This window comes from Lissotriton helveticus, chromosome 1_1, assembly GCF_964261635.1.
Source record: "Lissotriton helveticus chromosome 1_1, aLisHel1.1, whole genome shotgun sequence".
Classification (NCBI taxonomy): domain Eukaryota; kingdom Metazoa; phylum Chordata; class Amphibia; order Caudata; family Salamandridae; genus Lissotriton; species Lissotriton helveticus.
In genome coordinates this window covers 532,769,463-532,782,389 of record NC_136057.1, presented here as the reverse complement: position 1 = coordinate 532,782,389, position 12,927 = coordinate 532,769,463, and the positions used below count along the sequence as shown (strand labels likewise).

Sequence of the window (12,927 nt, the reverse complement as noted above, 5' to 3'; positions counted from 1 at the left end):
GGGTGGTCTGCGGGCTGGTAGCCGGATAAATTGGGATCGCCCCTAATCCCTGTCACTAAAGCCAAGAACCTGGGTGTCATTCTCAACGATAAGCTGTCTTTTAAACATCATGCTAACGCAGTGGTCGCCTCATCCTTTTATGTGCTATAAATGGTGAAGAAACTGCTTCCGTTTTTCCCGGTTGGTGCCAGGAGAAAGTTAATATCCGCTTTTGTTATGTCCAAAGTTGATTACAGTAACAGTCTTCTAATTAATGCACAGGTAATGGTTCTCAGTAAGCTACAGTTGGTGCAGAATGCGGCTGCTATGATACTGTTGGGTACTCCGAAATTCAAGTCCATCTCTAACGTGGTGAGACAGCTCCATTGGTTGCCCATAAGAAGCAGAACACAATTTAAAGCACTCTGCATTGCCTATACAGCCATTCAGAATACAGGTCCGAAATTTTTGAAGAATTCATTTCAGGTATACACTCCCATCAGATTCCTGCGCTCAGCTGGTGCCAACCTTCTTGTTGTCCCTGGAACCTACAGAGCCAACTGGGGCGAAAGAGGTTTGTAGTTGCAAAGGCTAAGCTGTGGAACTCTCTTCCCTCGCAGATTATGGCCAGCCCTACTCTACGGCTATTCAGGAAACAAATGAAAACATGGCTTTTCAATTGATAGGTTTTTTCCATCTCAAGCCTTACCTTCAGCAGCACATAGCGCTGAGACACCTATGTTAATGCTAATGTTAACTGGTATTTGTATAGCGCAGGTACACGAGCAGGTCTCTTAGCGCTTTTGGAGAGAGAAGTCAGACCTGCCAGAGGGACCGTAACACTGCAGAGACAGGTGCTAAACGGTGTCTAAGGCTTCTCTACCTATGGGTATTTGCGCTCTTTATAAGTTGTTTAAATAAAATAAAATAAATAAAATCACAAATGAAATGTCACTGATGCGGAAGGAGTTTCCTCCCTGGAAAGCAGGATTTCTTTTTTCCTGTCAAGGACCACCTTGTATCACGGGTCACGGCTAGGATAGTCTGTGGAGGAAGAGCCACCCTATATTGGGTAGGGCCTCTAAAGCTGACAGTAGGAATCCCTAAGGCAGATCAGATACCATTAAAGGGTTTTCCAAAGCTGACCGAGCTGAACCTCTGCCTTTACAAACCCAGTGGTACCCACTTCTCTCACTGAGGCAGGGGAACCAGGAGTGTTCCGATTCCTGCATCCGCCACACTCATAATTACTCCCTTTGTCTACAGAGCATATAGTACTTGCCTAGAGAACTACTGAGCTTATGGCCAACCTCTGATGAGCCTATTTTTTTATATCCCATTCTTCAAACCTGTCTTCCCAGAAACCTCAGAATTTGCATAAAACTACACACTTACAATACTGTGACTTTTGACCTCTTGAGATATACACCTTCTCTGCTCAGTCTATTGTCTGGGCTCTGTTGCCTCAACTCACTTCTGAAAACAAAGGACATGCATGGTCAAAGGATCAAAGAAGGCATGAATGGCCTTGAGTCTATAAACTGAAAGTGCAGTAGATGACCATTGTCAGTAAGAAATTAAATGTGTTACTGTAGAGGGCAAGCAAAAAGAAATACATTAGAAAGAAACATGCACAAACTTGATTAGGGAATTGCATGCATAAACAGAAGTGAGTGATGTAAGTCCAAAATGTGTCTTGCATTACATTTCTCAAAAAACACATCGATTTCCAGTGATGGTGCTGCACAACATTCACAATACCTGTTTTTTTAAGAAGGATGGCTGTAGTTTTCCTTCTTGGGCTTTCTTCCCGTTTACCTGCTTGTCTTCAATTTTCTTTTTCTCTTCTGCCTTCAATTTGTCAGCTTTGAGCTTTGCTTCTAATTTAGACTTTTCCTCTGCTGCTCTTTTCTCTTCTGCCTTTTTCTCCTCAGCCTTCTTCCTTTCTTTTTCCTGTGCTGCCCTCTTTTCCTCTGCCTCTCGCCTCTCTTTTTCTTTTGCTGCCTTCTTCTCTTCTGCTTCTCGCTTTTCCTTTTCTTCTCTTGCTTTCCTCTCTTCTGCAGCTTTCCTTTCTTTTTCTTCTGCCACCCTCCTCTCTTCTTCCTTTTGTCTTTCTCTTTCCTCAGCTACCCTCCTTTCTTCCTCCTCTTGCCTTTGCTGTTCCTCTGCAATCCTCCTCTCTTCATCCTCCCTTCTTTTCCTTTCCTCTGCCTCCCTTCTCTCTTCTTCCTCTTTTATTTCCTTTTCTTTGGTTATTCTCCTCTCTTCTTCTCTTCTTTCCTCAGCTGCCCTTCTTTCTTCCTCCTCTTGCCTTTCCTCAGCTGCTCTCCTCACTTCTTCTTCTCGCCTTACCTCAGCTGCTCTCCTCTCTTCCTCTTCCCGCCTTTCTTCAGCTGCCCTCCTGTCCATTTCCTCCTGCCTTGCCCTGTCTTCTGCTGCCTGCTTTTTTTCTGCTTCAACCCTCTCCCTTTCCTCATTTTCCCTTTTCTCTTCTGTATCATTGTTTACCTCTATTGCCACCCTGTCTTGCTCAATATCAGTATCTTTAAAATTGATTGTCACTTCTACCTGATTTTCTTCTATGATTTCTTTTTCTGTTATTTTCTCTTGGTTCTCTCCCTGGTTTTCATATTTTTCTTCTTTTTCTTCTTGGTCTTGCCTCCAGTCATTTGTCTGGTATGATTTGGTCACAGTTTCATTTTCTTCAATCTCATATTGATCTCTCTGGGGTGTGGTGGTTTCATCTTTGCAAGCAGACTCATTTTCATCAATATCATTTTCCTCTCTCTGGTTACGAGTAACTGGAGGTGCAATGTAATCTGCGATTGTGGGGTCAAGCTCTTTTTGGCGATCTAATGCCTCCTGTAGGCGTTTCAGACGTCTTTCTTCCCTTTTTGCCAATCGCTCCAACAAAGCAGCTTCCTCATCTTGGTCATTGTTCGTTATGGTTGTAGTTTTTATTTCATCTGTAGACACACTGTATGCAAAAAGAGATAAATATGTGTGTCACTAAAGTGCCCTAGCGTTCCAACCAAGCTTCATTGTTTGAATCCTCAAAAACAAATTCATTTGTAAAAACAAAATCCATTCACTGAGAGCAGGTGGAAAGGACTTAATTCAATACATGGTTTCCAGTTTAATTAAAATATGTCTGATAATCAGCAGCTGAAAAGGCAATAAACAATTGCAGTTTAAACAAGAAAACACAGAGCTCTATTCATTCCAATACAACCCCCACAGGCTTACTGTGACGGGGGCCATCAGAGTCAGGGTCACTGGAGGGTCTGCACAGGACGACCGTCAGGCTGGTGGAACTTCACTCCCTGTTGCACACAGGCCGGTGGCCATATGAGGTAGAGAAGAGGCATGGCTTATTCCATGCATGCCATCCTTTGTGCCCTGGCAGGACTTCTTGGTACAAAGGGGGCGGGGACATGTTGGTGCTTTCATTTGACACACCTTGTCCCCAGGGGTCATGCATTCCAGACTGGGCACCACAGCAGAACCTCCTGAAATAATGGGCGTGGGAGCAAGCTAGTGTTTTGCTCCTCACACTCTTCGGAGTCATGAGTGGCGAGTTTTGCTCCCCATCATTACTCCCGTTTTGTGTGGGCATGGGTTATCCATGCTTGCTGGGTTTGGAACCCCGGTAGTCCTTCCTTTTATGATGGGAGTGGGGGCAAGCTGGTGCTTTGCGCCCCACCTAATGAGGGGAATCCATGCTGAGTTTAGTGCCCATGTAGGCCTTCCTGTTATGATGGTGGTGGGAGCAAACCACCAACATGGGGACCATACCTGCCGGGCTTGTTGTCCAGCTACCAATCTTGTGTGGGGCGGCAATGCCTGCCAGGTATGGAGCTCGCAGGCCTTGCTGTTAGAATGTGGGCTGGCGCTCTACTCCCGACCCCCATGGGTGACATGCTAGCTGGGCCTGGCACCCCGGCAAGCCTTCCTGAAACAATGTAGTTGAGGTAAGCTGACGGTTTCCTGCACACCGCCATGGCTAACCTGCCTACGATATTTGGAACCCAAGCAGGCCCTCCGGCAACAAAGAGGGTGAGGGTGGGGGAGGCAAGCAGGTGCTTTGCACTCCACCGTCATGAGGTCATGCTTGCCAGGTTTGGCATCTCGTAAGTCCTTCTATTGTATGTGCTATGCAGGCCAGAAAGAAGTAAGAAAGACTGTAGCAAAGATACACCTCATCAAAAACACTGAAAACAGGAAACCCTAGCTATAGCATTAAATCACCAACCATTTGGCAAATACAATGGAAATATTTTGCACAGACCTAAGCCAAACAATTCAACAACGGTCTGAGGATCACACAGGTTTCAGCTGCTTCGTTTTCTCAGTTTGGAAGCAAAGCAAAGATTGTTTTATATTTTCAAACGTGTGTGCTATTGTGGATTCAAGTACCAACTCTTCTAGTACTAATTCAGTAAATCAGTTCCACAAACTCAAAAATTGACATTGGAATCCTCATCACAAGTTCAATGTTTGAAGCCAATAAATGTCAGAATAGTATCTACTGGATCCAGATCTTTTTTAACTGTGTACCGGACATTGCCGAACACATACATATGGGAAAATGAACACCTAATATATGAACACGGGCTGAAAACATAAAGGGGCAAACAGACATTTCACACACACACACACTCCCCTGTGCCCCTTTCTGCCATTCACCACCCTCTTCCTATGGCACCACATCACATTCGCTCTAACTTCTCCCTCACCGTCTCTGTACGTCTTTACTGTCTTCTATTTCTCTTTAGCTAGGCCATGCTATACAAATTCACAGAACCACTCATATGTAAATACAGACAACATTATTTGATAGATTTTTTCACAATGATAAAAAATGTAGTTGCACGTTTTGAGGACTCACTAATAATGGTTATCAGACCACTGAGTCAAACATCATTTAATTGATATAAGATGTTCAAAGCCAGGAGTGGCTCTTATCGGGGGTAAATAGACAGGGCTGTGGAGGAGGGGATTGGGGAAACGGGACAACGGAGACAAACAGAAAAAGAATACAACAAAACTGACCTGCTGCCCTGGAGAATCACATCGTGCTTTTGTGCTCCTCTTCACTGCAGGCAGGCACAGGATCCCAGCCTGCCCTGCGGCCAATCCTGAAGCTGCTCTCACGCGAGAGCAGCTTCAGGATTGGCCTGAACGCTGAGGATTTGTACTTCAGGACAGACTGGGAGTCTGTGCTTGCTCTCTCCAACCCAGGATTGCAGCTGGGGTTGGAGAGAGCTTCACTACGCATGTGGGTTTGGCCGGTCTGGGACAGCCGGCCAAACCGACATGCCCAGTGAAGGCAGTGCAGAGCACTACCCACCCAACCTGTCACCACCCTGCCCCTCCCCCAAGCCTCGGCACAAGGAAACATTAAAAGACTATAAAATGGGTTTTAATCTCGTCTTATGAGCCTTGGTCAAGCAGCAACCACAATCCTAGTCAGGGTAAAGCACATGAAACCCCAAATTAACCCATGCTCGACCCCCCAGTAGCTTGGCACAGATCAGTCAAGCTTAACTTATAGGTAATAGGTAAAGTATTTGTGTAACACTTCAAATAGTAAAACAGTCACAAACACTACACAAAAAGGATACCACACCAAGTTAGAAAAATAGAACTTTGATTAATAAATAGAAAAAGATGAAAATGACAAAAATTGAATAAGTAGACCCAGAGACAATCAATTTTAAAGTTTAGGTCTGAATAGCACCAAAAAGCCCAAAGCACCAACTGTGGAAATCTGGTAGCACCAGGCAGGCCACAGTCCCAAGTTCAGGCCGACCACAATAGAACATGGGCCGGCTACAGGGACCCCAGTTCAGCATGCTGAACAAAGTACCTATAATCCGGTTGGTCGCAGATGCATCACATATCCGAAGTGATGCGTCAGTTCCGAAATGCGGCAATGCTGGGGTGTGAGATCCTGTTACGCCAACATTGAGGAACCCATTGACGGGGCTTGTGATATGAAGTCCTGTGTCGAAGATGCAATAAGTCGTTAAGCCTACTTTCAAGGGTCCAGGACTGGTGTGATACAACTAGGCAGAGTAGACTCACAGGTGGCAGAGTCCAGGTGCAGATGCAAGGTTGTTGGAAGCCTGTTATGTCCCCAAGGCTTCAGATTAGGAGGCCAGCCAACTAGCCCATATAGTCATTCTGGAATCTAGGTTCCACAGGTGCAGGTCCAGACCTTCTCACCTGGCAAGAGGGTGGCAGATCAGCACAGCAGAGCAGCAGGTACTTCAGAATAGCAGTCCAATAGAGTGGGACTCTTTTCAAAAGCACAGCAGTCCTTCTTCTTGGCAGAGTGTCCACAGGTCCAGAAGTGTACGAAAGTTATGATGTCTGAGGTCCTTTTTTAGGTCTCGGCTAGTAACGCGCGAAACGCGTTCTCGCCAGAGAACTATAGTAGGCGTTTCAGCAGAAAAACGCGACAAAGGGGAGACAAGAGCTAGCCGTGCGCCCAGCATTCCCTATGGCGGCGTCGGATTCCGACGCGCGCCTTCGGATTGGGTCACGCGCATGAGCTTCTAACGTAGACAGCTCACGTGACGTTGCGCGGCCCAATCCGAAGGAACGCGTCGGAATCCGATTTTGCCATGTCTTAATGGTGCGTGTGGCCAGTTTAGTTTTTCCTCGTTACTCGTGCGTGTGGCCGGCGGAGAGGAGCCGAGCGTCGGCGCCCGCGGTGGAGGCATTGCTAAGCGCAGGGGGGAGACAGTGTGGCCAACAGTGTTTTCTAGCTGGCTAATGTTTTGTAGCTTCTGTTGTCTCTTTATTGTTTAATAGCTTTTCGTGCCTATCTGTTTCCTCTGTGTCTGTCGTTTATTTTTCTAGGTTCTTATGTGTCTACCCAGTTGCTTCATTTGTGGGGTCCATCCACACAACTATGCGCCTTTCCATTCAGTGGTCTGGGGTTTTAGGTTGCACGTGTGTGGCAGTTCGGTCGGGTTCCGAACATACAGCGGTTTTACACAAGGACCGGGGTGTCTCTGACTGCCTTCAAGCCGCCTCTTTCCCACCAAATCCGTGTCCAGTCCCCGTGAGCCCACCGAGAACTCGTCGTGTCACTGGTTATAGGAGCCACGATTGTGAACCCGTCTTGGTTATAGGCGCTACACAGACACATGGAAAGACACGCGGTGTCCTATATGTAACACAGACCGAGAATAAACCATGTTCTTATCGCCAGCTATTCAGCATGAAAACCTCATGCCTAAATGCAAAATTCTCTTTGTGCTGGGAAGGTTGCTTCTTCGGCAGCATCGTTTCCGTTTATGTTTGTATCTCTTTCCCTCTCTGTTTTCTTTGTATTCCTGGATTTCGATTTAGGGCGCTTACTGTGGGTCTGTCACACACATTCTCTCATTTTTTTCTCTCCCTTCCCTCTTAACACTCTACTCTCTCCCTGTATATTGATCCACCCATCTCCGAATAACCCACCTATCTTTAATTAGGTGTCATTTTATGCTCCCTCTCTGCTCACTGTCTCACTTCACCGCTGCCTCCTCCGTTTTCCTCTCTGCTCTCTGTGCTGCTCATTGGCTGCGCGTGAATTTTGCTTTTGTAGAGCGGAGATGGAAACTGAAGCAAACATTTCTCAGAGGTCTTACACTGCACATTTCAAGAGCTCTCACACTGCACATATCAAGAGCTCTCACACTGCACATACCAGGAGCTCTCACACTGCACATATCAAGAGCTCTCACACTGCACATATTAGAACTATCACACTTCACATCTCAGAACTCACACTTCACATCTCAAAAGCTCTCACACTCTGCACAGCTCAAAAGCTCTCACACGCCGAATATCTCAAAATTTCTCGCACTGCATATCTCATACTCTGCACATCTCAAGAGCAGTCAGACTGCACATCTCAGAGCCCTCACACTTTGCGCATCTCAGATTCCCCTCACTGTGCCCATCTTCAGACATATTCCACACTGCTCTTCTCAGAACCCCCACACTGCACATCTTAGAACCTCCACACTACCCATTACAAAGGCCTTACGATCTATCTACACATCTAACAACCCTCACGCTCTGCACATCACAAAGTCCTCACAGTACACATCTCTGCCCTATCACACTGCACATCTCAGTACCCTCACCCTCTGCATATTCAAGAGCCCTCACACACTACACAGTTGAGAGTCCTCACACTACATATCTCAGAACCATCATATACTGCACATCTCGGAACCTCACATTGCACATCTGAGATCCCTTATACTGTAACTGCACAGCAGAAAACTTACACTGAACACTCCAAGAGTCCTCACACTGTACATCGGGAAGTTCTCACACTGTATAACCACACACTGCAAATCTCAGAATATCAAATTTTTCACATCTCGCAACTCTTTCACTCTGCATAGCTGAGGACCTCACAGCATCTGCATATCTCGGAACCTTCACACTTTGCATATAAGCTTATTCTGAACAGCTCACATTGGTCATCTCAGAACCCTCACACTCGCCTCATCTCAGGAAGTGAGACATCTGAGACAACATCTGTGTGCGCTTATGTGCCTCATCCCTCGTGTTGACCCTCTTAGGATCTCTTGTGTGCACTTTTCTCTGCCGCCAGCTGTTCGCACGCTTCCATTGTTTCATGTGTGCATGTCCCAGCTTCCTTGTGTGTGCACACCTCTATCCCTTCTCTCTTTCTGCATGCTACTGTCATAAGAACGGACGTGGTACAGGTAGGCTGTTTTTTTATTTATTTATTAGTTTTCACTTTTATAAAGCGCAAACTTTACCCGCAGGTATCAGAGCGCTTTAAATCAGCATGCTTATAACCAGCAAGACTAGCACTCTATATTACTGCCAACTTAGCTTAGCATAAGCAACAGCTAACCATTCACAAACAATGTTTATATACCAATTGCAAATTTAAAAAAAATTTAATGGAAAGCATTGTCATTTACAATGCCAGTAACTCAAACTTTAATGCTGCGAGACCTATTGCATTGCAAATGCTTGTTTATACACAGTTGTGCCTTTAAAGTGGGGATAAGCTTCTAGAGGCATGTCTTTGAAGTGCACAGATGCACCAGCCTCAATCAATCAATCAATCATAGCATTTGTATAGCGCGCTACTCACCCGGGAGGGTCTCAAGGCGCTTGGGGGAAGGGGCCCGCTACTGCTCGAACAACCAGGTCTTGAGTTGTTTCCTGAAGGCGAGATGGTCCTGGGTCAGTCGGAGGTGGATGGGGAGGGAGTTCCATGTCTTGGCCGCCAGGTAGGAAAAGGATCTGCCTCCGGCGGTGGCTCTTCGGATGTGTGGTACGGCGGCGAGGGCGAGGCTAGTAGATCGTAGCTGGCGGGTGGGCGTGTAGAAGGTCAGTCGGTCGTTGAGGTACTTGGGGCCCAGGTCGTGGAGAGACTTGTGTGCGTGGGTGAGGAGCCTGAACGTGATCCTCTTGTTGACGGGGAGCCAGTGCAGGTCCCTCAGGTGGCCGGAGATGTGGCTGCGCCGGGGGATGTCCAGGATGAGTCCAGGATGAGTCGGGCGGAGGCGTTCTGGATGCGTTGGAGTCTCCTTGGCTGTGGTTCCGGCGTAGAGGGTGTTTCCGTAGTCCAGTCGGCTGGTGACGAGTGCCTGGGTGACCGTCTTCCTGGTTTCGGTCGGGATCCATCGGAAGATCTTGCGGAGCATGCGTAGGGTGTTGGCCTTCCCTGCTCTAGATCCAGAGTAAATACAGGGGGAATGCAGCCCCTTTAAGTGAAGACAGGACACAGCATATTCAAGTGGAAGTGAGGTTGGCATCCCTCCCATCCTCCCAGCGATGTTCCAGCTAGTCACATCTAAGCTCCCATTGAGTGTGGCTGTCTAGGAGGAAAACACTAACTACACACAGTCATGTGACCAGAGGCAGGCTGGAGGCACCAAATGGCTAAGGCAAGAAAATGCCAACTTTCTAAAAGTGACATTTTACGAATTGTAATTTAAAATATGACTTTCTTATAAGCTAGGACTTTAAGTCAGTATTCCAGAGACACCAAACATGAACTGGTAACCTCTTTCCATTTGGGAATTACACTACTAAAATATAATAATGCAACTTCAATGTTATCCTGTGGGAGGGATAGACCTTGCAGTAGTGAAAAAATTATTTTTTGGACAGGTTTTACATGTCCAACGCTTTAGATATGCTGCATCCTGCCCTTTGGGCTGTCAAGGGCTAACCTCAGGGGTGACATATTTACTAAACTGGAAGGGTTGAATCTGGCAAAGGGTTTCATTTGCCAAGTTCACATTAAAACTGCACACCTAGGCTCTGCAATGACACATAGGCTCTACTCAAGTGCATGGCACAATCAGTGCTGCAGGCCCACTAGTAGCATTTAATTTACAGACCCTGGGCACATGTAGTGCACATTATTAGGGGCTTATAAGTAAATCAAATATGCCAATTGTGTATAAGTAAATTTATGTCCAAGATAAGAACTTTTGGTGACTACGAAAGGCTCCTCTGCCACCCTGATAGTCCCCACTACGTTCTACTACCCATGCTGGTACCACTGTCTTTTTACTCCAACCTCTCTATCTTCCCCTTTCTACCCCTATTTTCAACTGTCCTTCTTACAGTCACCTCTCTTTCCAACTCCTAATGTTGTTTACAGCATCTACCCAGAATACTGAGAAGCACTAGAATGTGCCCTGGACAGCCCAGAGACCTTAATGCTGTTTCTCCTTAGAGTAACATATCATCTTTGCACATTATGCACCCAGAACTCATCTTCATTATCTCTGCATTAATATTCCACAACCACAAGGCATTTTATCCCCAGTCCTTAGTGCTAAAGCACTACTCCTGTGTTTGGGAAAACTTCTTCCATCTCTCACTTGAACTGTGCTCTCTTAAGTGTCTGCTCCCTTAATGACCACTGTACTGAAGTTCATGATTTTCTATCAGATGAGGTCGTAGACATCACTTGTATCTCAATTATGGCTTTCAAAATCTTCCACCACTGCAATTCCATGAGTTAGCCATGATTCTAAAGAAAGTGTGCTATTGGTGCTGATGCTGTCTTTTGCCATTATTACCAAAGACCATATAGGAAACTATATCCTTTCTAATTCTACCATTAAATCCACAGAAGAACAATGCCAGACCATGCTACATACTGTTTCTGCCAGTAAAGTTGCCCTCGGACCAGATTCCAGCTTTTGGGCTTCACTTACCGATAGTATTTCATCTTTTGCTCTTGGTAAGTTTAAAGTATGGTAATAAGTGCTCAGAAAGTATAGACTTTCTTGATTCTTGTCAGACTCTTTGCATTGGGAAGCTAGTTACTTGCACAACTCATCAAGCAGGTCACACTCTTGGCCTTATGCTCATCTAATTTCAATCTTTGTGTTTCTCACCAGCAGTCTTACATCCCTGAACATATCATGCTTTTCTTCATTTTATATCACCAGGTACGAGCCCCTCTGTTAACCACCTGTTGACCTTCATTCAGCTGAGCTTTTTACTCGGCAAACTATTTGAAATTATAAAAAGCATTTACAAAAGCTGCAATGAGACCTCCTCCTTTGTGTCAACAGAATTCGACTCCAGCAAGTACTTACCTTACTGAATAGCTTCTCCAGCTTCTGGCCAGGTTGCTCTCTTAGGGGCATAAGTAGGTAGGCGTTTGCGATTCGCAAATGCCGAAATTCGGCGGATTTCGGCGTTTGTGAATTGTAAACGGCGTTTTGATATGTAGGTGCCACTTAGCAAAATAAGGAATCGCAAAAATTGTGATTCCTTATTTTGCTCAAGCATTTAAGGAATCGCAATTTTGCGATTCCTTAAATGCTATGTAGGAGTGCATTTTAAAATGCGATTTTGGCTTAAGGAATCGCAAAATACCACCTACTCCAAGTAGATGGTATTTTGCGATTTCCTTTCAAAATGCAATTTTTTTTTAAATTCAAAGTCCAGGGGTGCAACAGGTGTCCTTTGGACACCCTGGCACCCTTGGAATTGCGATTCTCATAGAAAATCGCAATTTGAGAATGTATCCCCATTCATTCCTATGGGCCTCTTAGCCTATAGGAATGAATTGGACACTCATTCCTTGATGCGATTCGCAATTTGCGAATCGCAATTAGGGAATGTTAGAGATTCGCAAAAAAATTGCGAATTTTTACCTACATTCCATTTTGCTATTCTCAAATAGCGATTCCTTAAAAATCGCTTTTTAGGAATCGCAAAATGGAAATTACCTACATATGCCCCTTAGATACTCAACTGCTTGTACATCACGCCCAAAAACTAACTGCACGTGGAGGACTTTGTGATTGCTGGATTGCCTCTTTCTTGACTTTCATGTATTCACCCTCCCTCCTTTTTGATCTCATTTTTCAGATCTTACATGTAGAATCTATCGGGGCTCTGGCCTGTGCCCAGTGCTCAAACAGTTATCGCTCTTCTCTAGCATCTCTCATTCAAACTTTCAGTTTCCAATTTTACTGCTATGTTGACGACCCACAAGTGATTAATAAGAGTGTATTATACACACCCCTCCCACTCAGATCTGCTTTCATGGCTGTCTGACTGTCTTTGGCAATTACCAAATTGATGACCACTTTAAGCTAAATTACACAAACATTAAAATTCTGATCTTTACAGGTTCACATTTCTTGGGCATAGATTCCTAGTGACCTAGTTAATTAGAAACACCATCTTATCCTATTAACCAATGTAGAACTTGAAAAATATTTTGATGCTACTCAACTTCTACCCCGGATTACCAAGGGAGCACTTTTATGCATATGGTCCCTCTGGAACTTGGAAAAATGTCAGCCTGATTCCTTTCAATGCAAGAAGGCTGGGACGAAGGCTATAGTTTCCTTAAGGGTTTAATGTGAAGGTGCACATATCTACCAATATGTGCTTCAGAAGTCTAAATTTGTTCAGAAC

The 12,927-nt window shown here is 45.3% G+C and overlaps 1 protein-coding gene across 13 annotated transcripts in view; it reads right to left on the bottom strand.

Annotated features, from left to right (window-relative positions):
- Window positions 1–12,927, bottom strand: part of CALD1 (caldesmon 1) — a 655,703-nt gene that overhangs the window by 172,352 nt on the left and 470,424 nt on the right. For 9 of the 13 annotated variants that reach the window (XM_078673998.1, XM_078674000.1, XM_078674003.1 and 6 more), the window contains one exon: window positions 1,741–2,956. In XM_078673998.1, the coding sequence (XP_078530124.1) occupies window positions 1,741–2,956 (1,216 nt within the window). The remainder of the gene's footprint in view (window positions 1–1,740; window positions 2,957–12,927) is intronic. The other 4 variants (XM_078674011.1, XM_078674008.1, XM_078674010.1 and 1 more) reach the window with 1 other exon arrangement.